At 39.6% G+C, this 26,254-nt stretch overlaps 1 protein-coding gene across 4 annotated transcripts in view; it reads left to right on the top strand.

Moving 5' to 3' along the window:
• The window catches only part of BOD1L1 (biorientation of chromosomes in cell division 1 like 1), a 35,391-nt gene extending 20,776 nt beyond the window's left edge, over nt 1-14,615 (top strand). For 2 of the 4 annotated variants that reach the window (XM_048046655.2, XM_066995657.1), the window contains exons 14-25: nt 847-934; nt 2,002-2,081; nt 2,725-2,809; nt 3,748-3,821; nt 4,557-4,632; nt 4,713-4,747; nt 6,427-6,472; nt 9,423-9,457; nt 9,573-9,657; nt 10,104-10,257; nt 11,890-12,033; nt 13,243-14,615. In XM_048046655.2, the coding sequence (XP_047902612.2) occupies nt 847-934; nt 2,002-2,081; nt 2,725-2,809; nt 3,748-3,821; nt 4,557-4,632; nt 4,713-4,747; nt 6,427-6,472; nt 9,423-9,457; nt 9,573-9,657; nt 10,104-10,257; nt 11,890-12,033; nt 13,243-13,351 (1,011 nt within the window). In that variant the 3' untranslated portion in view covers nt 13,352-14,615. Of the gene's footprint in view, nt 1-846; nt 935-2,001; nt 2,082-2,724; nt 2,810-3,744; nt 3,822-4,556; nt 4,633-4,712; nt 4,748-6,426; nt 6,473-9,422; nt 9,458-9,572; nt 9,658-10,103; nt 10,258-11,889; nt 12,034-13,242 lie in introns of all 4 variants that reach the window. The other 2 variants (XM_066995658.1, XM_066995656.1) reach the window with 1 other exon arrangement.
• The last annotated feature ends 11,639 nt before the right edge of the window (nt 14,616-26,254 follow it).

The following is a 26,254-nucleotide window of genomic DNA, read 5'->3' as shown; positions in this document are numbered from 1 at the left end:
GTGTATATATGGAGACTGTGCAGCTGTGTAGGTTGATGCCTAATTACTCTTTTGAATTTACCAGTAAATAAATCTTTTATTGTTGTTTAACATTTTATGACTATTTCAAGAGTGTTCTTAACTGTCAGAAGATAGAAGCTTGTTCCTCTCCTTGAGAAAAGAGGGCAAAATAGGGTTTATAGTGGGGCCTTTGATTGGGACTAGAAAGCTGCTCTTCTAGCGCAGTCCACTGCGATCTCACAAGAACGTGGAACCTGTAATTGTAATAAGGATGACTGAGAAGGTTATGAAGTGTTTCTTATGGAGCAGTAGCAAGACAGTTTATGTATGTGACAGGTTAAAAATGTGTGTCTGTAGTTTCTTGAACTTGAATAGTAACTTATCTTTTTAACTTTGTAATATATATATATATATATTGTAATATATATATATGACGATGTTGTTTGATCATGTTTTGGTTCTAATGAGATACTGATTTTGTTTCTGCATGTCGGAGAGTGTCCTTTCAAATCCAAATATATTTTGAGTAAATTGCTATGATACATTGCTTTTAAAACACATAGTAGAATGTCTAATTAAAACTAAGCGTTTTTTTCATTAAAAGTATCAATTAAAAAATGTGCAAATACGGCAAGTCAGAAGTTCTTTCGTAATAGTAGTAACTTTCTTTGAGCTGTAGAAACAGACTGCTTTTGTAATTCCACTACTTCCCATTTTAATGGATGTTGTATTTAAAAGTAGTGAGTGGGAATAACTTCCTCCCTTCTATGTTTATAAACTTTATGGAGGAGGAAAATAGAAGAAAAAGAAGGTAAAGAGTTATCTTTCTTTGTATTTTATGCATAGGTGGAAAACGTGGATACCAAGATAACTGAAGAACATAGATCTAAAGGAATACAATGTAAATCTTCAGGAACAGTAGATAAAGAAAAATGTAAGTGATACAGTGGAAAGCTTTTCTGTTGCAAAATAAAGTCCTGCTGTGATCAGGCCGTAAAATTCTCTTTTGAAGGAAAGACTGGAATGGGGAATTACAAAATCCAAAGTAATACATCTTTCCAAAACAGCTCAACATATTTGAAATAGCTTCATATACTTTATAATAATAGGGTAGCAAATTCAGTAGTATACAGAAGAGTATTGTAGCTTTTTTTGATCATAGGGGAACAAACTTTCTTTAATCTATAAAATAATTACTGACTTTATACTTAAAGAAGAAAAACGGAAGGAAAATAAAGCTGAGGAAAGCTGATCATCAAGGAAATACCTGGCCATTCACTGGACATTGTGAGGCTGGATGTTTCTTTCTGTTAGACTGGGAAAACCAAAGTTTTAGAGTAACCTTTTTGTCTGTCTAGAAGCAAAAGTTGAGAAGGAAATTAGTCCATTGAATGGCATAAATATTTCTAAGCTAATAGATTTGTTTAGGCATTTTGTTGACATAATCATGAGACTGTATAATAGCCATTTAAACTCTGCCTTCAACTGAAGCAAAAACTTACTTCAAAAAAAGCTTACTAAAAATTTTTGATTTTTTTTGCAATAACAAAACAATAAAAAAGGTACATTAGGCTAACTGATTATGTCATGTCTTTGATAACTGTTTTCCTTCCACTTCCAAGAATGTTGATTTGATGAAGTGAGTAATGTGAAGCCAGGCAGTATTTATGATAGTGTCCCACATTTCATTAACTGGTTTCTCTGGTTGGATTGAAGTTACAGTTGATGTTTAATTTCTTGGTATAGTATCTGTGAAATTTCAATTTTGAGCTCATATTTCAAAAAATAAGAAACATGGAATTCTTTTTTGTAATTATTTTGTGTTCCTATTCAAAGAGAGTTCAGCATAACTTCCTGTTCATAGTTCTGTAAATAAGATGCTGCTATTCAAAATCTTTCCAATAGCACTAATGGTATTGCTGGTATAAAAGCAACATCAAAATCTGACAAATACACAAGGCACTATTTTTTTTAACGCTTGAACTTTTGTTGGTTTTTCAGGCAACCAGCCGATTGCTCAGGATGTGAGAAAAGATGATGAACAAAGTCAGTGTTCCGAAACAAAACCTAATAACATCAAGGTATTTTGAAGAACACTTTTTTAATGTTCTATAATTGTAATGTAAATAAGACTTAAGTCTAAGTTTTTATTTCTATAGCAGATTACTTTAGGAGATATGTCTATTATTAACTGTTAATTAATTTGCATTGTGTTGAGTGCAAAATGAATATGGAATGGTAATAAGTTTCCATAGGGTAGTGAACTGGAAAAAAAAAAATTGCAGAGGTTTCTGTTGTTGTGCACAATGTCTGTGTAGTGACCAAATACTTTTGATCTGTGATGGACAATTTGCCCAATAGTTAAGAACTTAGGATCCCATGGAGCACTGTGGGAGCCCAGCTGTCCAGTCAGTTCAGCATCTTTATGTTTGTACTGATCTGAAATCAGCAAGAGGGTATCAGACTTGACCCAAGTCCTGGATTTGCACAGATCCCCTCCAGGTCAGAACCGGAACTTAAGAAAAAACAGATATTCATTGTAAAAGTACATGCAGAATATTTTGGATTATTTTACCCATTGATTTTGATGAAGGCTCTCAACATCAACATTTTTGAGAGATTACAAAATAACTGTTTTTTTGTTTGCTTTTAAATTCAGGTAACTGACAATTTCTTTAATTTGTAGTAAGTTGCTCTTTTCTGTGTTGTTTCCAAACAATGCAGGAAGTTACTTCAGGTGATACAGCAGAAATGTCCAAAGAAATTGATGCAACACATACGCTTCCTAGAAATGCTGTGGAAGTAAAAGGTAATGAAAATACACAATCTTTGCAATTTACTGAACCCGTACTGAGTGCTACTTTCATCTGAACGATTCTGGGAGCAATGAGAAATTCAGTCCCAGTCAAGTACTTGCATATATTCTCTAGTTGTTTTCTGTTCTGTTACTGCTATCAAATAATACATTATTCTCAGTTCTTTTAATGGCAAGTGCAAATCTCATGTTCCTGGTGGTGATAGTCTGACCCAGATAAGGAGTTACAGGGATATTGTGCATCCACTTCAGTATACAGCCTGAGTAGGGAAGCCAATTGCAAATACACAGTTGGACAGGGGGAACAGCATGTTCAGGACATGTGAGAAGAACTGTCCTATTTGTTTACATAGAAAAAACTACAAGGAAAGAGTTTACAAGTTACACTGTTGTAATCGACATATTAAATACACTTAAAAAAAAAAAGTAATAAAAATGATGTGTCCACAGGGCTAATAATGACTTTGATGTAGCTAGAGTCTGCCTTTGTGTGAACAGTGTACATTTCCTAATACCAGTTTGAGCTAATAGTTTTGTCTCTCCAGTGAGCATGTCTTAAAAAAAATCTGAAGCTGTTTTTGCAGTGAGCTTGTATGCTCACTGATTATATCCTCACTATACTGTCTACAGCTTTCTATTTCATGGAACGTGGGAGAAAATTATATAGTGGCTTGTTGAACTTTTTTCACCTTAAATTAAAAGTCACTTCTAACTCATCTAGTGTTAGGGAAGCATTTTGGCAGTCCAACATATTGTTGCTTTAAGGCAAAGTGTTAATTTCTGATGGGTGTTTATAGGGAAGCTGAACTTGGGGCAACAGAATGAAATGATGCTTTTAGTCCAGAAACTGTGGCTTGTACCTTTTTCTTCGTCTAACAAAACAAAAATGCACAGTTTCTCTTTTTTTCTTTCCTCTGTGTGTGTGAGAGAAGATGAATCCAGCATTGAGCAGGAAGTGTCTGAAAAAATGAAGCAGAGTCTAGAATCAAATGAAAATTCTGTAGAGGTGAGTGGTGTTATTCGTGATAACTAATTGGGATAATATAGGTTCACGCTGAAAACAAGTGGTTTGTATTTTGCTGACAGCAGTATTAAAATTTTGACTTCACCAACACCATAAATAGCTGTGAAAACAAAACAGGACACCTCTAGACTGAGGGACTTTACACTCTTTTTTTGTAAATAGAAGAGTCTGTTGGTAGAGATTTTCAGCCAGTATTTATTACTCGTAGGTGTCCTTCATAGTTTAAACTTAAAAGTTTTTGTTTTTTAACTAAAGACCTTCTGTATATAGGTATATAAAGAACTTTACCAGTCGGTATACTGGGATAATTAGGATACTGACTGTTAAATAGCACTTCCTTAGCTGTTACAAGATGTAGCCTATATTATGTGGGAAAAGGTGATCAGAAGATACCAGGTTTGGAGTTCTTGTAAGACTGAAAAAACATGGTGGGATAGGTGGGAGGTTGCAAAAGGCATTGTGTTCTCAAGCATGCATTGTGCCGGAGGCAAGCCACAGAAAATTTAATACAATCAGGAGTTGTCTTGTTTCTTTTCTGATACGGATTTTATAAACAGCAGCATCTCTTAACAGAATCTGGATCACCTATATTTTAAACAGACAAGCATTACTTCTGCTACTATCACACTGTGTTAGCAGCAGTCTTTATATTATATTGATCAAATGCTGAATGTCAGTTACAGTAACTAAAATACTTCTGTCCTTTATTTTTCATAGGAAAATCAACCTGTTGTAGTGAAACGGAAAAGAGGAAGGCCTCGTAAATACCCTCTTGAAGCTGCGCAGCCTGGTGGTAAGTAATTCATAACACCTGTGTGGGAAAATAATGAAAATAGTAACATTCAAGTTCTGAATTCATATTTCTTCCCTCAGGTGGGGAGTCAAAAGCTGATATGAGCAGTGGGAATGTAAGTGCCTTTATTTTGTTTGGGTGCAATTAAACATGTTAGCTCAAGAGCCGTTCTTCTGTTTAATAGTTAATGGTATTTCAGAAACATTTTATGGAAAGCTTGATAATTGATTTCAGCCTAAGCATACAAAAACTATGAAAAGTATATACTGATATAACTGAGTTCAGTAAGCAAAATATACTTTTACGTCTGAACGTGGCAAATAACAGGATCAAACAGTGCAATGTAAATAATACAGATGTGTTACACTGTCTAGCAGTATACATGTGCATGTGATCAGAATTTCATCATGCTTACATGCCTTTTGGTTTGTGCTGAGGGTTATTTTGGCCTAAAGAAAACTTGAGATTTTCTTCTCTACATAAGCCTGTTTTAATAATAGCATATATTAACTATTAAAATCTTAAAGTATTATGTAATCCAGTTGAGTTATCTACATTACAATATGTACAGTAAACTCAGAATACAGAGACACACTGATAGTAAGTTAAGAGCTCCTGAAACATCTCTCTGTCTACTAAAGCTCAGCAATATCTTGATTTCTAGACCTACGTGACGTGCAGTCACTGCCAACTTTTCTGTTGAAAGTGTTCCTGCAGTCCAGTTGGATTACAGCACTGGGTAGTAATGGATTGAGGATAGAAATATTGCTTGGAAAGAGATGATTAAAAAAAAAAAGAAACACTTACTGAAGCTGGTTCATTCTGCCTGCTGAGGCACACACTGGCATGGTTGTCAGAAGTCTGGGGAATTTAGCAGGTGTTCTCGTCCCTGCTTCATCTGTCCATGCATTTCAGGCAGCCCTTTCAGGGTCTGTCCCTTTTACAGGCCTGGTAAAACTTTGTTTCAAAATTCTAGTAAATCTTTTTCCTAATCATTATTTTTCAATATCAATTTAATGAAAAATAATTTGAAGTGTTGTTTTGGTTTCAAACGAGAATTAAAACTCATTTTAAATCCCCTTTGGGATATATATACGCTGGCACATTCAGCACTGGAACCGAGTTGTCTTTTTCTAGTTCAACCATTGAACTGTCTTGCACCTCCAAGTGATGACCCATAGGTGTGTCAGTCAGTTACAGGCTGGCTGCGGGAGGAACAGCTACTTGCCACCCATTTGAGATAATGGTTCTGTAAAGTGAATAACTGTCTTTGCAAGGCAGTTTTCCCAAAGTTGCATTGAGAATCTGTTGCTACTTCAAAGATGGTATAGACATCTTAGTGTAGTCGTGTAACGATGAAAGCAACTGGATTTTGTTGACATTCATTGTAGGAGATTATGTAATGTTATATAGCCTTTTCTGTATTCTGAGTACATATAAAATTCTGGTGACCACAACTTGCAAATCTGTGTGTGATTACATAAAGTGACTGCACTAAATTTTTCTTTTTATCTTTGAGAATTAAGTTTTCATAAATATATTTCACTGTAATGACTTCCAGTGTAAATTACCATATCAGGTTACTGAAACTACTGTCATTTCATTTGTTTATGGGCCATTAAGTACAAACTTTCTGCATATTGGTTAGAATCTTTGTGTTTTCTGGACTTGCAGTTATGTTCTACTAATGAATGGAAAGAAGTTTCTGTGTTTATGTAATACAAACCTGGATTTTCCTGTTTTTTGTGTGTGTGTTTTTGTGTGTTGTTGTTGTTTGTTCGTTATAAAATCTAGCTGCAGTCTCCAGCCTTTGCAAGTAAAGGGAAAAGTCCTCAAACAGGTAAGCAAATCATGGGAGAAATGCAAGGGGGTGCTCAAGACCATCAAATGGGTCCTTCTTAAACATCATCTCTGGCAGTCAGTATTATCAACTTGTGAAAATATCTGAGTAAACAGGACAGTGAAGACTTGTCCCTAATTCCTACTGAGGTTTTCATTTAAGAAAAGAGCAGCATGCCGAGAATTAATTTCAGGAGTGTGGCTACAGCTTAAAGGGTAGAGTAATGCATTGCTGAATATTACCCAAGCATTTGTGTGTGGCACATGGTGCCATTTCTACTTATTTTTTTTCATACAGTGAATATCAAAGTAACAGTTTTTACATTAACTGCTTTAAAATGCATGTAGGAAAAAAAATCTAATTATGTTCAGTTAATTACATTATCTGTCAATAAGAGTCTGAAAAGGTCAGTGGCAGCTTGAGGGAATATTTCTTTCCCTTTTCACAACTACTGTAAACATTTTCTAAGATTATCACTTAACTTTATTTGGAAATATACTGCTAGTGTTTCAAACTAAAGTCAAATAAAAAGTGAGATTTTTTATATTTTTATTGCCTATTCAAACACCTGTGATGTAAGAGGTCAACTGATGGTGATTTTTTAATTAAGTCTTTTAGTAACGGCCATTCATAAAATATTTTTTTAAAATCCATTCATGAAGCAGACAAACAAAGAAAAAGTTTATAGACAAATACAAACATTCATACAAGAAATCTGAGAAAACAAATCTTCAAAACAAACCTTCAGGAGTTTCCAAAAGCCTAGGTTTCTACAGAGACATTAATCTTGCTGCACTGTACATATGGACTATTTCCTATTTTCACTGCATTTTTTAAATGTCAGCTTTAATCTATATGCTTCAGAATTGTCTCTGGAGGGCTAGCTGGTTGTGTGGTACTTGGTTTCTGTCAACTGCAAAGAGAACAGACAAGAATGTGAGAAAGGTGTAAAACTACATTTTGGCTTGCTTTTTATTAAAAAGGACAGACGCTTGACTGTGTACTTAAAACTTAATTTAGTGTGTTAAGTAACATATCATTTTCCAGGTAAAAGGCTGTTGATGTCACAGGCAATATAAAGTGTATGAAGTGGGTGAAATATCTTGTGAAACTTTTCATCATATGTTAGCGTTCATGTGAGGATTGGAAAACCTCTGGCAGGGAAAGGAAAACAAAGTGGAATCCCTTTGTGCAGTCCATTTAGTCTGGTAATTTTGGGATGTTCTGTATAAGGGTTTATGACAGAGACAGATTCACGTACAGAATGGGAAGCAGAAAAGTCGTTTTCAGTCAGGGCAACTCATACAGTTGGAGACAACTGGTTTCTGAAGGAAACATCCTTCCTTAGCATGCTTCTCCTCTGTACATGCTCAGCAGTGGAGAAGGGCTTCTCTGGAAAACTCTTCCTGAATAAGTAGAAGTAACTGATGCTGAACTTGAAATTGAAATTATTTTGCACTAATTAGTGGTTGCTGCTGTAAAGTTGGTAGGATTTTTTGTTATTGCTAATTATTTTTATACTTTGAAGTAAAAGTACCACGTTTTGTCATCCTAAAGGGAAGATTGTTTCTGTTTTAAAAAAAAAAAAAAGCATCGTGTAGTTAAATGAAATCTTCTTCAATCACAAAATATTTTGCTATAAATTTGCCAAAACTTACCAGAATTTTAAGTATCTGTCTTCAGTACACAACAGAATTAAAAAAATGTTTTTTATGTATTGGACTTATTTTATGTAGAACACTTAATGCAGTGGACAGTCCTATGTTTTATTATGCTTCTTCATCAAGTAGTTACACATCTTTGCAATTCATTTCGTTTGCTTCTGTGTAAAAGCTTTTCCTCATAACTTTAACAGCACAACTCCAAAAAAACACTTGTGTGAATTTTAGAATATGTTTCTGCTTTGAGATCTGGTTTTGATCCACTGAGTTGACATTCTTCTGTTCTTACTCTACTGGTCTAATTAGTGATGGATTTAGAGTTTGTGGTCTCTTTTTTTTTAAGCTTTCTTGGAGGAAAAAAAAAAAAAGGCAATTTTATGGCAGAAAAAAGGTATAAAAACATGCTTTTGTTTAGGCTGCTACTCTCCTTCCACAGCTGGAGATTTTTACCCATGCAGTATTGCAGATAATTCCTTTTGGCAAACCTCAAAATTCATAAAATTATTTTTCTTACCACAGAGTTAGAGTAGAAGCAGTAGCCATCTACCATAGAGAGTGGCCAGGCTGGGACAACACGGTTCACAGGGTTGGTAGATGTATTTTAACATGCACAAGCCAGTCTGTAAGAAGCACTGAGTCGAAAAGCCGGGCCACTTCAACAGAGGAAGTCACCTAATTTGTATGCTAGGTATTAGGTATTATATATACAGGTTTTCAGTGTTGCCTTTTTGAGCTACAGCCATCTTGGTGCTTCACCATGGTTGTAGTTAAGCACTGGAACAGGTTGCCCAGAGGGACTACGTATGTAACCTGTGTTCTTAGAGACTTTCAGAATTGCATTGAACAAGATCTTGAGCGGTAAGATCAGATTTTGAGTTTAGCTGTGCGTTGAACAGGAGGCTGGACTTCCAGAGGACCTCCAGAGGCCCCTTCCAAGCTAAATTTTTCTGTGGTGCTGTAATTGATTGACAGTAATTAAAAGGGATAAGTAACTTCTGTTTTTCCATTAAAATAAAAAAAAAAAAAGCGTATGCAACAAAGTAATAAATATAGCATCAGTTTTATAAAAGCCTTACTGCTTAAAAAAAAAAATATTAATAAATCATTGTCCCAGTCTGTGTATAACAAAATACAACAAAGCCAAGCCAAATTCTAATTTAGAGACTTTAAATGTTTTCTGACATTGTGTTGTTTAAGCAAAGTTGACAGAGTTCAAAAGAAGTTTGTGGTTTTTAACTGAGTAGCAAAAGATCTGAAGTTCAGGATTCCATTTTGTTTTTTCTTTTTAGGTACAGACTTATCAAATAAGAAAGAAACAACAAATGTAAGTGTAAGCATTTTAATTTTGTACGCCTATAAGCAGTATGTAATGAAAAATGTCTGTCTTTTATTTAAATTAAATTGTTCTTGCCTTACTTGATTGTATTTTATTTCTTCAGGAAGATGAAGCTGGGAAAGCAGATATGGCTGTGCGTAAAAGAGGGAGAAAGCCCAGGCGTTCTCTGGTTCAGTCAGAGGAAACTGGTAAAAACATGAAACTGTGCTGTTCCTAGCAGAATGAGGAGATATTACTGTGCCTTTCTGTATACTGATAGCAACAAGATAAGCTTTATTCAATTTTCCTTTCTTGAGGAAAAATCATTGAGTTACAGCTAGTGTAAATATTATGTAAATATGTGTAAATTGCTGTAATCTCATGTCAGAATTGCTACATCCCAGATGCTTCTATAAAGCCTCATGAATTTTCTATGAATTCTGGCTATGAGCTGCATAAGTAAACTGTTGTGAATGTGTTAGCAAGATTAAGTCAAACAAGTGTGAATTAAAAATGTTGAAGCATAAAGGAAATGGAAAAATACTTACTTAAAATGGGATTTGTGAATAGAATACCTTTTCTAAACTAAGTGTCCATATCCTTTTGGAGGGCTTTTGGAAAATTATAGCACATGTGTAAAATTTTACATGGGCAGAAACGCTGGAGCCAGAAAGAAAACGTCGGAAATTAACATCTTCTGAAGAGGAAGTAAGAGAGCAGGAGGAAGGTGAGGAAGAAGATGAGGAGGACGATGATGAAACGCATTCTGGGTCCACAACTAGACCAGCCACAAGATTAGAGGCTCAAAGGTAACCATTTGTAGAGACACTGACAGCAGATTTTTTTCTACGTTGTTCTCAGTTGTAGGTTGCTTTGATTTTGTTTGTTTGTTTTTTAATTGATTTGAACTTACCAAATAATTCCATATCTAATTCCAGTACCATTTCTCTAGGGATGAAGAGGCAAAAGGGGAGGTTTCATAGTAAGGGGAAAGAGGTTATTGTTTCTTCCGATAATGAAGAATGGAAAGTCCTATTTGGAAGTGGAGTCAGGTCTTAGTATGGCAGAGGGTAGCTCTCGTTCTAATAGTGAATAACAAACCAGGAGGGGCAAAGCTTTTTGCCTTCAGTGTTACTAGGAGACGGGAAACTATTAGGGCCACAAAAGACACACTTGAATTTGCTAGATGAGAATTGATCCTGCTGGCAATCTTCATCCTAGCGATGTCTCAGAAGATTGGTCTGAAAGCACTTAACTCTGATGGGTAGAAAGGGACCTCTGATATGAATCTGCCATTTTTACTGTTTGGTATTCAGAGTTGGAACAAGGCAAAAATACATTTTTCAATGTCTATTTCTTTTTCCAAATGTTATCCAAGTTAAATACGTGAATCAGCAGTACCGTAGGATTTCATTTATCTATTAGTGATCTCCAAGCTCAGGAAAATAATCTTACCGCAAAAGATCAGCATACCAAGAATGCTTCCAAGAAGCCATTCTTTAGTATACGTACCTTTCTGTTGGCAAACTTAATTATGTAGAGGTCATCCTCTTGACTTTGCTATGTGGAACCACAGAAGAATACCAGTTTCGGGAAGTTCTAATCTGCATAGCTGCCTTCCAGAACAAATTGGATTCCAGGCTTTGTTTTATGCTCGTGGTGAGATTTCTGTAAATCCACCAGATTTACTTCTTTCCTAAGGATTTTGCATTAGGTGTTAGCCTTTGGGGCTTACGTGAAGCACTGCTCACAGAGTAAACTCTTGAATTTATAATTTTAGGTATTAGTTACGCAGTCTTTTTAATATAAACGTATGAAGATTTACTGCTTTGCAAACAGCAGTTCTGTTGTAGTAAAGGTAAAGGGGCTTCTTTTTATCTCACTTAACAGTTAACTCTAAAATTGTAATAAATGTTTAGATATCAGTGTTTTCATTCTGATTGCTTTTGGAAACACTTTCCATTTATTTATATTTTTGTTGTTTCAGTAACCACTTTTTCATGTTTCTGAACTGATGAATACCAAGGCTAATATGAGTTCTTTCTTTACACTGGATAAGATTATTACCTTTCCTTTCACAGCTTGTTCCCCTTGCTTCTTTTATTGTTATGCTGGTACTCAAAGATACTTTTTTTCAAACATGGGCATTTATGTACCAGAATTGCTGCAGATTTGAAACTAGGATTTTTACTTGGTTATTTGTTAAATATTGTCAGTAAAGCAGTCTTTTTGATTCTGTGTTTTGGTACAAAAGTACACGTCTCTGGTTGGTACTTTGTCTCAAAGCATGCAAATGTTTTTTCACAGTTTCTTTCAACAATTTTGATTTACTTGTTGCAAATACTGTGCGGTCTTAATTTTCCACACTTGGAATGCAAGAAGAAAGTGACTTGGTAAAAGTATTTTGTTATATATACATTCATCATTCTTTTGTATTACAGAAAGCAGCCCAGCAAGCCAACCACACGTGCAACTTCTAAAGGCAGCAGTCCAAGTTCAGTTTCTCCCAGAAAACAACAGAAGCTAGCAGTGAAAAAAAGATCTCCAAGTGATACAAAAATTAGTAAATCTCCTCCATTGACACAGTAAGTATGAAAGTTAAAGCCACTTTAGTTTGGGAGTCCACTACATCGATCCTTTCTTTGTATGTAACATACTGGTTCAAAATCTTAGCTGCCGTCTTAATGTTGCTCAGTTCTGGTCTTTTGTTTTATATAAAAGCTTTCAAAGGATTTTTTTTTTCTGTTTGTTTTTCCTTTTTTCTTCCTTTCTTTAACATTTGCAAGACTAGATTTTCTGTGTGTGTGTGTGTGTGTGTGTCCTTGGAAACCTCTTGGGAGAATTTGAAAATGCTGCTAAGCAATATTTTAACTTGAGCTCTAGTTCTTTCACGAATGGGGTGGGGGAGAGGGGAGGGCAGCTGTAGTTCAGGTTAAAGCAACATGCTATGTCATGGATCTAAAACTTTGAAGATATTTCTAAGATCAACTGGTAAGAAAGGAGAAACTTTGAGGCCTTATACCAAGTTCTGAAAATACTTTCTTTTCCCTCCTTCCCTGCTGTGCTTTTTTTGAAGTTGAGATCACTGTGTACAATCCAAAGAGAGCAACAAACGTTGCTATCCATCTTGTAGTTTACCTGTAGAACGGGCTATATGCCAAATGCATTCAGTTGTCTTCCACTATGAAGTGTATGAGTTACATTTTCAAACTGAATGTCGGGAACAGTGGCAGATGAGTATCGTGCACTGATCAGCTGTCACGGTTCACCTGATGGTTATGAATGGCCATGAGTTTAAGCTGCACTTATAATTGGTTGCAGCTGAAATGTGGTGGGCTTATATATAGATGCTTAAACAGAGATAAGGATACATGGTGTCTGCCCTTTATACCCTATTGTGTATGCAAGGCTTAATCCACTGTTACTATTCTATCCTTGTGAGATGGTAGCATATAACATAGTTTGTTATATTCTGTTCTTATCCACAAGTCATTCCAAAAGAGAAGAGGAAGGAGGAGTACTCTAGCCTCAGACTCTCCATTTGGAGCACCCTCCAACATACAGAACTAGCATGCAGTACCCTGCTAAGATGTGATGGGGCTGTGCAGGGACTCCCTCGGGTCCATGCAACTAAAACTATAATGTTATAGTAGTAAGCTTTTAAACAATATATCCTGATAATTCATCAGAGATGGGCAGTTAAGTTCCATCCTCTAAACAGGATTGTGCCTGACCACCCTTCTTGTTTTTCAGATCCTACCATTGTTAAAATAATTAATTATGATGTTTTTTAGGTTAAAGGTGCAGTCTACCAAGCGTAAAAGGGAAGGCAGCCCAACAGTAGTACGGAGAAAAGGCCAGCAGAAAACAGAGGAGACACCGGTAAAGAAAGCTAAACGATAATCTTTACCAACTAGTACTCTTCGTGGAAGAGTCAAAAGGAAGAAAAAAAAATCTGTGCTTCTATTTTTTTTAAAGCAAAGGGATTTGCACGTGCTTGTTTCAGAGCTCTAAGTTAATCGATGCAGTACTTCTAAGTTACATTTTAAACAGCTTTATAAACTATTGTTTATACAGAATATTATGTACATTTATTTCAGATGAAAAATAAGTTTACTTTGTATCTGAATGAAAAACAAAGTAGTTATATATTTTATCACTGACTTGGAAAGTTGGGGATACCCAATGTGACGTGCTAATGCAGATGCTTCCAACCCACGAGGCACCCTTGGCCTACTAATACACTTTGTACATAAACTTGTAAAAATAGGTTGTATTTTACTCTGTGTATGAATCTAATCAATGATGGACATTTTATTTATTATATGGAAAGCATTGGTCTGTAAACTTTAGTATATACCTTAGGTTTTTTTAATTATATATTTTACATTCTATGCAGATGTCAGTAGGAAACTTTCCCTCCACTCTCCTGGGGCTGTCTAAAACCTGAAGTTCTCTAAAATATGCTCAGACAGTTGGTAAAGTATTTTTCTCGCATGCATTAAAGTAGTTTAGCATAGTGAAAGGGACTTGGCTCCTTTCGGTTCACATTTGTGACGAAGTATAAAACTTAAAATGTAATCTTACTGGATTATATTTTCACTCGTGAATTTACTACCAACCTCAAGAAATAAATTGTACTAGGTTAGATTTATTCAGTCAGCCAACTCTACCCTGAAACGAAACAAACTTTTATTTTGCAACTAAACACCTGTTCTTTCAGTATTTGTCTCTTTCAACAAAGAAGAACCCATTGAAATCAAATGTCACTTCTCCTAACAATAGAGCTTCAGCATTTTATGTTACATTTTATACACAGGTATTAAAAATAGAACCTGGTATTGTTGCCAGAATCTTTTTTTAATGTATATTAACTCTGGTAAGAGCAAATGTTCAAGTGAAGTTGTATATAAAGTTAAACTTTTCTTATGATCAAATGTGTCTCTTGTAATGATGTGATGAGTTGCCAAACAATCTGAGATTATTTTAAGTGTTTTGTTCGTATTCTGGTTTATAATTACAGAGGATTCTGGGGGGTTGGAATCTTCCTTTATTTTTTTTCTCTTTTGTGGGTTGTTTTTTTTGAACTTGTTGTAAGGCAGATGTTTCCGTCAGATATTCTGCTTGGTTTCTTACTGAGATTTTTATATAAAAGTTATAAAATGTTTGCCAAAAACCTGAGTTGCCATATTTTATTATCTTTTAATCATATCACTCTGAAAACTTGCTTTTGCAAATGTATTTGGTTGGAGCCATGTCTGCAAGTAATGCTGTACCTGATTGGTGTCCTGCGGGTAGGACCTTCAGGTAGGGAGAGGACCTAACAGTTTACCAGCCCTAGTACACTATAGAGGCAGGTGCACACATTTTTTTTTCTCCCCTAAGCAAACTTGAGTCTGAAATACAAAACCTCTCTGCTCTGAAAGTTAACTCCTTTTGATCTCCACCTCAACTCTGCTGAAATATATACCTTGCTAACATATTACTAATATATACCTATACATGACTAACAGTAATGTATGCATTAATGTGTACTAAGAGTAACGTATACCCACTTCTTCACAGGATGAGTTGAATGTCTTCCTTTTCTTCCCCTTTGCCCCCTGCAGTATGCATAAATTAAAGTTGTAGGTTTCTTCTCAGCCTTCATTCTGTATGTCTAAACAAGCTGAGCTGTTTGTAATCTTTTTTTTCCTTTTTTTTCCCCATCAGTTCTTTTTAGGCTTTTGATCATAGCTGGAGTCCTCTGTTTCTCTTCCTGCTATTGTTTCCTTACACCTGAATTCAGCAGTGAGGCTGCTCGGGAGGTTCCTAGCAAACCTCCCATCACACTGAATGTCTGCTTCTCTCTCCCTCTGCTGGTAATACCTCTCCTGCCCCAGTGCAGGTTACATTTGCCTTTTTCACAAGCACATCTGTTCTCATGGCTTATGGGGATGAAGCTCCTACTTAAGTGTCAGAGCCTCTTGACTGTCTTTTGCCTGACAGACAGTCAGAGCAAGAGAATCTGAGCAGAGAAATACAACCTTGAAGATCAACGACAGCCTTTCAGAGCTAACCTAGAAGCTTTCTTACTGTCCTTCCTCTCACTGGTGGGCAATATTTAGGAAAATCCTCTCGTCTTTGGAGTGTATCTTTGATCATTCATTGCATGATTTCATAGTCTGAAGGTATTAAAGGAGTTCTCTTCCTGCAAAAGAGCTGCTTTTACTTAATCTCTAGAGGAGGAAGAAAGTGCAAATTCCCCCAACTATTTTAACTTTGGCAAACTCCACTTGCTTCGTGATGGATCGCTGGCTAGCTGTCAGCATCTCTTCATTTTTTTTTTTTTTAGTGCATTCTACTTAAAAGTTCTTTACATCTCTCTAATGCCTTAAACCTAAAATGCTATGGATTCACATACTATATAGTTTTTTAATCACTTGTGTGGATTTGGGGTGGAATTTGTTTGCTTATTTTAACCACCTAAAGGATCATCAGTAAAAGTTCAGTTACAGTTGTCATTTTTTGATAGGGTTTGGCAAGCTAGTAACTCGTGCAGCTGGTGAAATTTCCATCTGGAACCCGATCCAAAGTCAGTAGGTGCACTCAGCAGCTGGAGCAAAGTTTTTATTGATGCTGGCAGATCTGTGAATGCCTCAATTTTCTCTTCGAACAGTATCTCTAGTAACATCTCTCCTTAGTTGTGGTTTGCTTTGTTGTTTTGTTTTTTTAATCTGTTACATCAACCCAAAGTACAGACATTCACTGTTTCTTATCTCTGTATGTTCTAGGGGCATCACATGTTCAGATCTGTAGCTCTGGCTCCATTCCCTCAAGAGGCTGAGGAATTCCCTACAGAACCTCAGTAAAACTTTTTACCCTAACACTTCGCAATGCAGAGCAGCAAATGTTTCTGGCCATGGTGACAGTATCAACAGATGTCTGCTTGATGCAAGTCCAACACAGGCTTAGGTGTCAATACTAAAAGTGGTCAAATTCTGATACCTGCCTTGAGTTGTGCTATGGGAAAAGATCATTTGCCACCCCAGACTTTTACCACTCCTTGCTTTTGGAAGAGGTAGTGGGACCTCTGTGGTGCTGAGTGAGTCGCTGCCCCGAAGCTGGGATGTGCTGGGCGACTGCTACATTTCTTTCCAAAGCAGCGTTTGATTTCCTTGGAGCTCTACCTGTTTATATTGTAAAGAGTGGATTTAACTGGTAGGTTTTAGCTCTCTTCCCATTGAAGTCATTCCATGTGAAATGTTTTCAGTTTTAAGATCTAATGTAGACATCTTAATGAAGTAAGCTGAATGCATATTCATATACTCCATATAGTTAATCCAAGCTCTTGATCCTGGGACTTCTCAATATTACTTTGGGGATTATCAATATTGCTGCTCAGTCATTTTGTATACCAGCTCCGAAGACTCTTATCTTTGTGACTTCAACAGCTCTCCATCTATTTCACTTGCTTGTAGCTTCAGTTCAGAGGAAATCACCTGTGTCTGCCTTCTGCAGGTTTTGGCAACATCTTAAAGATACCGTGCTTGTTTCTTCCAAGAGATTCCTTGTCCCAGCTGTGTACGTCACACTCCATTACTTCCATCAGCTTCTCAAAAACTCTGGGTCTGCTTCGAGCAGGGTGTTTTTTATACTAAGACATGAAAGTTTAAACACCAAGGAAATTCCGTCTACATTCTAGTCTTTATTTCCAAATTCCAGTGTTATCCGAAATTCCACTAAAGGTTATTTCTGATTTAAATCCGTTCTCTTTCAAATCTCAGCTTTTTAGCTCTTTACCCTTACTGGCTCTGTGGGGGAAAAAAGAAAAAGAAAGAAGAAAGAACTCCAAAAGGAAAACATAATAAAAATATAAACGTCTGAGAGAGTCCATAGATAACTGAATTTAAAGATTTAATGCTAGGAACATAATGCCAAACAAATGTGGAAGAAAAATATATAGTTTGAAATGGACACAACTTAGTAGAGCGGGAGTAGATTTTTGGAACTGAGTGTGCAATGAATTAGCCAAAGGTGTGGTTTAATGGCCGGAGTAGTCAGGCTGCCACTAGAAGGCACCTTTCATCTTCTGTCTTTTGCCCCATGGCCGGTGCCTTCCTCCATGCCAGCACCGAGTTGTACAGCCACAGACTGATGGATAAGGAAGCCTGAAATTTCCTCTACGAAACTGCAGGTTAGTTTTTAATGTGGTCTGTTTACTAAACCGGCTGTTGGCATAGTGCAAACACTACTGCCTGCACAAAGATGGCCACGTGGCCAGCGGAGGTGTGGAATCACCATTCCTCTGTACTATAGGTTTGGGTGCAGTTGCACTTGGTCATCCAAGTGCACCATTAGCTCTAGCATGTAAAATAGCAATAGCTCCGTGCCAAATAATTGGTGCATAAATGGACAGTGAGCTATTTTGTGGGTTGTATCCTTCCCTTGTGACAGGGGCTTCTTGTAGGAAGTGTGGATTATCCAGCCTAGTTAGGGATCCTTGTTCCAATGTGTCATGTTCCAAGTGATCCATGTGTCAAGAAGAGATCACACAGTTGCTGAAAGCTGAAGACAAACTTAGTCTGGCTATAATGTGCCATGTCTCTTCTTGGCAGTGTGGGTATGTCAGCAGTGGAATGACTTGCAGGGTCACAGTGGGTTCGCCCCTAGTGGGATGCTTTAAATTCTGATGTGGGAAAAGATTTTTCAGGGTTCTTTAGGAACGAAAGCCCCATTTCTAAAACTGATGTAAAATGTAGGGTTGTGCTCTAAACTGAAATTGGATCTAGTGTTGAAACATCTGAATTTAAGCCAACTGGCTTCCTAAGGAAGTTAGGGATCCAAGCAAAGCCTCAAAGCTTTCTCTATTAGGAGAGGTAGGTGCCTCAGATGTGACCCACAACATTGAACAAGCTGTGCTGGAAGCTGACGGCACTGGCCCGTAGGAAACATGTAGGACATGCCTGTAGTGCTGGATGATAACTTCCATCTGCTTAGGTTTCGCCAAGGGTGGACCTTTGTTGGTCTTCCTTCCAAAGGCACAAAGGAGGAAAGTTTTTTTATGCTGCAGTGAGAGCATTGGAGGATTTAAGCCCTCATGTCGCGAAAGGTGAGGCTATAGGGTATCAAGTGGGTACTACTCTGTCTCCTGTTAAGATATTTAATGTGCCATAACATATCAGTACTTGAAGCAGAAGCTAGAGACCAGGTCTCACTGTCCATGTTCCAGATGACTGTTCCCTTCCAGAGGATGTCGAGGAAATGGGTGTTAGAGGCATGCGTGTTCCACCATCTCATACAATGTTTGTCACAAAGCAATGCCTAGGCTTTTATCTCCAAGGTAAGTTTCATGTCTGACTCTCGAGCAGGGTGAAGCATCTGCTTCCACCCCAAGTTAGGTGTTAGAACAGGCTTTCAAGTGTTGTTTGTCTAAATTGCCTGCTGAGGTGGTGTGATGTCCAGCAGGTACCTACCACTGAGAAAGGTACCACAATATTCGTGCAAGTCCTCTTATAACCACAGGCCTGTGTTTCTCTGTGGCCTCATCATTGTGGAAATGCTTCTTTTGCTGTTTTCTGGAGATACACTCTAGTTTAGGGCAGCTCAGTTTTCCCATGTTGGAAGCACCTCATGTGAAGGTTATTGGAAAAAGCAAAGAGAGAGTGAGAATGAAAAGAGGGGAAAATAAAATTTAAAAAATAAATAAATAAGGAAAAAGCATCACTAACAATGAGGCTTTATTGTTTATTTTGTGTATTAGTTTTGGGTTGACAGATAGATATACTGGCACCTGAAAGGCAGAGTTATGGTGAGAACAGCAAGGGGGAGATGTTACAGACTTTTTGATGTACTTCTTTTGTCAACATCTCACAACTACTGAAACTTGCAACTTTAGTGTGGGCATGATGTAGAAATGATGAGGCAACTGATGACCTTGACTATGCAGGAGGGCAGACTGGGTTATTCTACCAGTCTCTGCTAGCCTTGAGACCTTGATCTTTATTAGTACTACATAAAATCTTAGGCAGGGTATGACAGGTAGAGCAGACATAGACTAGAAAGTCGAGTACAGCAAGTGAGTTTGCAGGCACCCGTAGCTACAGTGCCACCCCCATGCTTGCTGTTAGCTTTTATTTATCGAGTGCTCACTGACACTTGTATAACTCTGCTGAGAGTCAACAGTGAAGGTAAGACCCAGCTGTACTGTCAGTTTGCATCTCTGCCCATCGACAGCTCTTATTAGCAAACTGAACTCCCAGACTGAGCCACTTTTTAAACACAGCTCCTGTGCTGATCACACAACAAGTCAGCAGGAGCGCTGACTGTGCCTGTGTGTGTACTGGGGATGTAAATGAGAATAACGGAGAAATATCAAAGCAATTGATTTTATTGTCAGGTAGACAGCTTAACCCTCTAATTCCGTTCCTTCCTTTTCTAGATTTTATTGTGACCCGTCACACATGCTATGCCATAATTTCTGTCAGTTAACATTCCTAAAAATAAATGCTAAGGGTTACATGAGAATGTTAAGGAATACAGGAGAAAGATACCCCAGCATCAATTCCAGTATATAAACTTAAAGAGGTTGAAATTAAATAGTCATTCCTGCTTCAGTGCCCAGAGCAAGCAGAGAACTGGAATGCGACTTTCCTTTCAGACAACGAGAGCTTCACTCTGCTTTTTCTATAAACAAGACCTAAGAATTGCTCAGTAATACAGTGCTTACTTAACTCTATTCAGCCAGGATTTTTCAGGCTAAGTAAATAGGCAATATAAGGCCACTTAAAATAGATAAATAAATAAATAAATACGCTGAAGGTGAAGCATCTTTCAACTAATTCTGAACTCAGCACTCTATTCAGCCCTCACCTCCAGCCTCCCCCAGCGCGGTGCAGCGCTGGCTGGCACGCAGAAGCCTTTTCCTGGGTTAGACTTCAAATATTTTTTCTAACCTGCAGCTCCCTGTTGTAATTTATGCCTTTTTTGTTTGCTCTGTGACCATCTCTCTCTACAGCAAGGCGCTACCCCTTGGAACTTTTTCCTTTCGCCTAATTTGGTTTTGTTATTTTTCTGCTTTAAAAAGTTGTTAGCCACTTTCCATGTCTCCTGTGACTTCTTTCTCCACTGAAAAAAAAATGAAAGAGAAAAGGAGGACCAGCTTGGAATATGAAATCTCCAGGTTTTTGCCCTGCAGTCAGGCTTTGTGGATATACGTTCGTTTGCTTTAGCCTGGAGCTAACAGACCAAGGAGCCTCTTCAAGAAAGGAAAAAGGCAGCTGTGCCATATAACACATCCACAAAGCTTTACTGTTACAGACACATTGCTAGCTTCATTTTTCTTGCACGAACAAAACACTGTCCAGTCACCGTTACAACTTTGTAATAGATGTTCAGACAATTTTATTGTGTTTTCAGAATTAGGGAGGTTCTGCTTCTGACAACAGCAATGGGATCTGGGTGCAAGTGCTAAGTACTTAAAGTACAATGGGATAATATTTGCTGCTGTGATTATATACCACAATGGCAATAATCCAAAATGGAATAATCTGTCATGAGTGAACACAAAGACAAGCAAACGCTACAACAGCAGTGGATGTGGTGTAGAGATACTCCATGAGACAGAGGAGGGAAACTTTCCAAACTTCCCAAATTTTCTCTCTTTTAAGAAAATAATGTATTTTTTATTTTATTTTGCTTTTCTAAGCAATTCTTGGGTCTTGTCAATTCCATTTTCTATGGTAATGGGATTGTTTGAAGATGATGCCAGTGAGCAGGCATCTTCGCCAGCTCTCATTCCTTTGCTCCTCTCCCTCTTTTCACACCTTTCTTAAAATTTGTCTCAGCTTGTATCACCTCTTTTTATTCTGAAAGATAGTAAAGAACAGGAATGTGATCAGCAGTGTTTAAAAACGGGAAAGAGCTCCAATTAGTTGTGTTTCCAACCAAGGGCATCAGACCCAAAGCTGTCCATCTGCACCAGCTCTTCAGCGTTCATTGACCAGGGATGAGAGATGGTGTGGAGCAAAGCTCCACCACGCATGCGCTGGGCCAACTTCTGCTCTGTTTGCCCAATGTCTAAAACGCTGTGTCTTGGTCTGCCTGGGACTTGGCAAAGGTGATTGTATTGTTATATAATAGGGAAAACTTTAAGTGTATTCTAACATGTTAGAGGCCAAAGTCCTCTAAGCAAAAGGTGAAGAATCCCTGTCCCACTGGAAACCTTGGAAGCGTCGCCCTTCCGCCAGGGCAGGACCAGCAAGGCTGGGACTTTGGGGGGATTCCTCCTCCGATGGGAGCCTCCTGGATCCTTTATTACAGTGAATGCAGAGTGGGACCGTGTCCCTGGGTGCCTAGCATGTCCCTGGGTGCTGTGTCAGGAGGGCTCCCATCCACACAAGGGCTCCCATCGCCGGCCCGACGATGGGACGAGGAGTCCGGCCCTGCACGGCCTCGGCAGCCTCACTCGCAGCCTCCTGCGGCAAAATCGAGGCTTGGTGGGGAAATATAAACACATAAATAAATAAATAACCCCCGGAAAGGTGCTTCCCAGGCGCGGATGTCCGCAGGCAGCCGCTAGGTGGCAACGGGTGGCCGCCGGCAGCAGCGCCCGCCGCCCCCGGCCCCGGTGCGGGGGGAGGCCGGGCCGGGGGAGCCCCCAGGACGTGTCGGGGCCATGCTCCAAGCAGCCGTGGTGCCCCCGAGCCCACCGCCCTGCACCCGCAGGAGAAGTGCCCCCGGATTCTTCAGGAGCACATCCACTTGTATCCCTGCTTTTGTGAGCGTAGTGCAGGGCACAGGGGGCTACGGGGTCCCACTCCGGCCCCCACCACGTCTCAAGGTGCAGTGTAAGCGTCGTGAACCCCGTACCTGTCACGGCTCTGTGTTTATCGGCACTTCGGGCTTCTGGAGGAGCAACACGTTCAGCACGTTCCCTCAAGCGCAACAAGTTGGGTTTGGGGGTTTGGCAATAGCTTTCCTCTCCGGTCACCGTTTCCTTGCCCAGCGCTTCCCATCCCTTCTGTTTTCCACCCTCACTTCTCTGTCCTCCCTCCTTTGCTCAACCCCTCCGTGTCTCGCACAGGGCCCTCTCAGCTCTCAGTTCTCCCTTCCTGCCCTCTCCCCTTTTCTTTTCCTTCCCATCATCAGCTTGTTGCTTTCTCTCAGGCCAGGCAGGTCCTGATGGCTCCCTCTGCCCTTGTCCTTCATTTATTTTTCTTCAAAGTCCTTTTTTTCTGCTCCAATTTCCCTTCCTGCCATTCTTCTTGCCACAACTGAGAACTTCTGTGAGTAGCCTCTCCTGTTTTGCTGGTTGTTATTGGAAGGGACGCTTACTGCTCTTTCACTAGCTTCAGCAAGAGGCTTTGCTAAGACCACGAGCTTTAAACAGGCCTGGCTCTACCCGTACTCCGAAAAAAAAAAAAAAAAAAGGCACTCACACCTGCTGTAGCTCCTGCTGCTACAGGCACGAGTCCTGGCCAACGCTCACTTGCTGGCCTCATTATGTAGGAGAGGGCCCTGGTGGCCCTCCCGAGGGTGGCAGACTCGTGGCTGCTCCCGGCTGGATGAGCGTGTCATCTCCTACCCACAGCTCTGCAACCAGCTGCAGGAGTCCTGGGAAGCCACAGACAAGTGAAACGGCCCAGTCCTACTCCCCCCACACATCAAGCTGCTGCATTTTCACCCAAACTGCTCTTTATTCAAAACAAAAAGAAACCAGATAAGTATTATTTATCAGCACTAGTGCATGACTTCTAAGGCAACAGGCCTGACTGGTCTCTTCTTGCATACCTGGAGCAATTCTTGCTGACTTCCCAGTCAACAAGCGTAACACTTACCTGAGCTATGGGAGCAGCTGGGCTTTCGCACGGATCCCAAACCCCGTGGAAGCAGAACATGTGCAGACCCACAAGTCTGGGGTGCAGGTAGATGTGAAGGGGGAGGCATGCTATCATCCAGTAATCCGAGACATCAGAGAATTCAGAAGCCTGGACTGCTTTGGTGACAGGCAGCAGATGTTCTGCACTGCTTGGAGAAAGTCTCGTCAGTAGCGTGGGCAGAAGTTCTTCCTCTGTGCCTCGGTGCTTTGAAAAAAAAGAACAAAAAAGAGGATCACAGGGGTCTGGCTCAGCAAGATGCTGAGACTCTAGGGACACATGACTTGATCAACCGGCTTTGTAAAGCAGCTGGCTTGCACTGGATCGCTGGTATGTGGACCTACTGACATCCAAACAGGTTAGATATGGGCTAAAAAGCCTTTACTAACTACTCTTACTAGCTGTTGAGAGGAAAGGTGATAAGAGAAGTTGTGAAAATATCAGGCAGAGCAATTATAATCCACATTTCATTAGCCACCCCTACTCCTCATATAACTCTGATGTGACCAGAATCACCTTCCAGGTTCCCAGGACCCTGCAAACAAGAACTGGGCTGGAGTCCACGTCCGGCACCAGTGGAGCCAGCACGTGGAAAGGCAAGAGGGAAGACTACAGCCCGTTCTTGAAGGAAACCATCAAACACTCCCTCTGCATCTTGGAGGAAATGCATGGGGGATTTCTGTATGTCAGTTGGGGTCCGAGTGCTGGGACAGGTGATAAGGTGCACACAGTATCAAAGCTAGCTTAGGACACTATTTTCATAAGCTGGTCTTGTCATGGGGCTCAGAATAACACTTTTTGAAAATACAAGAGCACGGGGCTGTGATGTTCACCACAAAAGCCACTACTACACACCCTGCCCAGAGCACTACGGCTGCTGAAACAAAAACACACACACGTTCCTGTCATGACACTGGCTGTGGATGGCAAGCTACTTTTCAGCTCCACAGCTGATAGTCTTGTCTTCTCCTCACCAAAAGGATCTTGCTGCCTCATTATCTTCCTGTCCAGGTGTTCTGACATTTAATATGCTCTACGTAAAAGCACCTGTTACCTTGTACCAAAGCAGTTACACGGCCTGCCCAGGCCTGCTTCTCAGAAGCCACCATGAATGAGAAAGGAGCTCTAGGAGACGTAGCAGTGCACCTGGCCAAATGCAGACCCAAGAACAAGGCATTTAGGGCTGGAAGTTGGAAACTCTTCCATGCCAGGTGCTGCTGTAGCCCCCCCAGTCAGCCAAGTCTCCTCCCCAGGCCTGCTGCCACTGTCCCAGCATCTGCCAGCAGATCCCAGGGCTTCAAAGTCAGCACACCTCATGGCCACAGACGTTTCTTACAGCTACCACTGGAGGGGCCACCAAAAGAGCTGAATTAAGTCCTGTGCGTGATATGGTGTTGTATGTGAAGATCCTTTGCCTCCGGATGGTTTCTGTCCCCTCCATGATAACTACGGGCAAAGTCAGAGGTATGAACATCACCACGGGCGCAACTGATAATGTTCATATCATTCCTCCTCACAAAGAGGAGCAATCATCGTGGTGACAGTACAAAGAGATTAGACTGCAAGGATGTTGTTGTGTATTTTGCAGAAGACTCTGTCGCAGTGGTCTTTTTTGGAGCTATGAAGCACAACACTTTGTTTTGTTAGGAGATGCATTTCCGGCAAACGAAGCACATCTAACGCAAAAGAGCATTGGGAGTGAGTGAATGCATTGCCCCTGCATTACCCTTCTCTGGTCAGAGTCCCTTTGACACAGAAGTGTTGCACAAAGTATATATACACTGTGTGAAAGAAACACAAACTCATCAGAAGTCCTCCAGAGATATGAAAGGACAGATGATAGCAGCATTTTTGGCTGAAGACAGGGTTTTAACGCTTCCTACAGGCAGCAATCTATGATGGTCTTATGTGGGGTTGGAACAGCGAGAGCGTGTAGAGAAAAGCGTGGGTTTTTTAATCAGCTCTCATAAAAAACAGACAACGCTATAAAGCACCAGAATGCCACACCACATACTGCCCTCTTTCCCAAGCAGGGAGAGCAGAAAGCTCTCACTCCTCCTGCCAAAAATAACCTCATCCATAGTGCAGGAAATCACAGCTTTCCATCTTGAAAGTATTACCAAAATGTCCTTCCAGCCAGCACTCCTCTGCCTTCCCTGCTTCATTCTCAGGCAGATTTCTGTGTCCTTTTGTTATGGAAAACCTCCTGGATAAATAAAAGGACTTTCTTGGTTTTCCAAGGGATTCACAGCTGACATTTTGTCTACCCACATGTCTGGTCCCACTTAAGCACAGCCCCCCCGTAGTGCTGGGGACTTCTTCAACCTTTTCATTTACTCTCATTCATGTAACGAATTGGGTGTGAACTGCTTTTGTCATATTGCATATTTTTAATTCTTTGTCATGCCTTAGCGTTTTTTTTCTTCTGTTAGCCCCAAATGTCCCTGGCTAATAAATTATAGAAACTGTTACTCCTATGGCAGTAGCACCCTGAGGACCCACTCAGGCTATGGTCACTCAACACCATAATATCACCCAGCAGGAGACACCTTGAAGCCCAAAATCTCTAATTTTAGTTGAGAAAGCACTAAAAAACAAATGGAGCAAGGAATTCTGAGAGGGGAGAATGAGCTTCATAAGGACAAGGAAGCGTGCGTATTTGCAGTCATCCATAATCGACATGTTCAAAGTCTCTGTTCTCTAAGATGCACGCGGAAAATACGGACAATAACTGAACTGCCTGCAGACAATTCGTGTCGTGTTTGCTAATTTTCTGGCGGCCAATTAAATTTGCATATGACCTGAACAAACCAGGGCCATTAATTCATTTGTGAAGTCTATGTAAGTATTTGTATTATCACTGAGCCAGCCAAAAAAATTCATGATTTAATGTAAAAGCTGTGTTTAAATGAAATGTACGGTCACTGTTCATACAAAATGATTGCCAGTG

The sequence above is a fragment of the Anser cygnoides genome, chromosome 4 (assembly GCF_040182565.1).
Source record: "Anser cygnoides isolate HZ-2024a breed goose chromosome 4, Taihu_goose_T2T_genome, whole genome shotgun sequence".
In the NCBI taxonomy this organism is placed as follows: Eukaryota; Metazoa; Chordata; class Aves; order Anseriformes; family Anatidae; genus Anser; species Anser cygnoides.
This window is presented reverse-complemented; position numbering and strand designations above follow the sequence as displayed.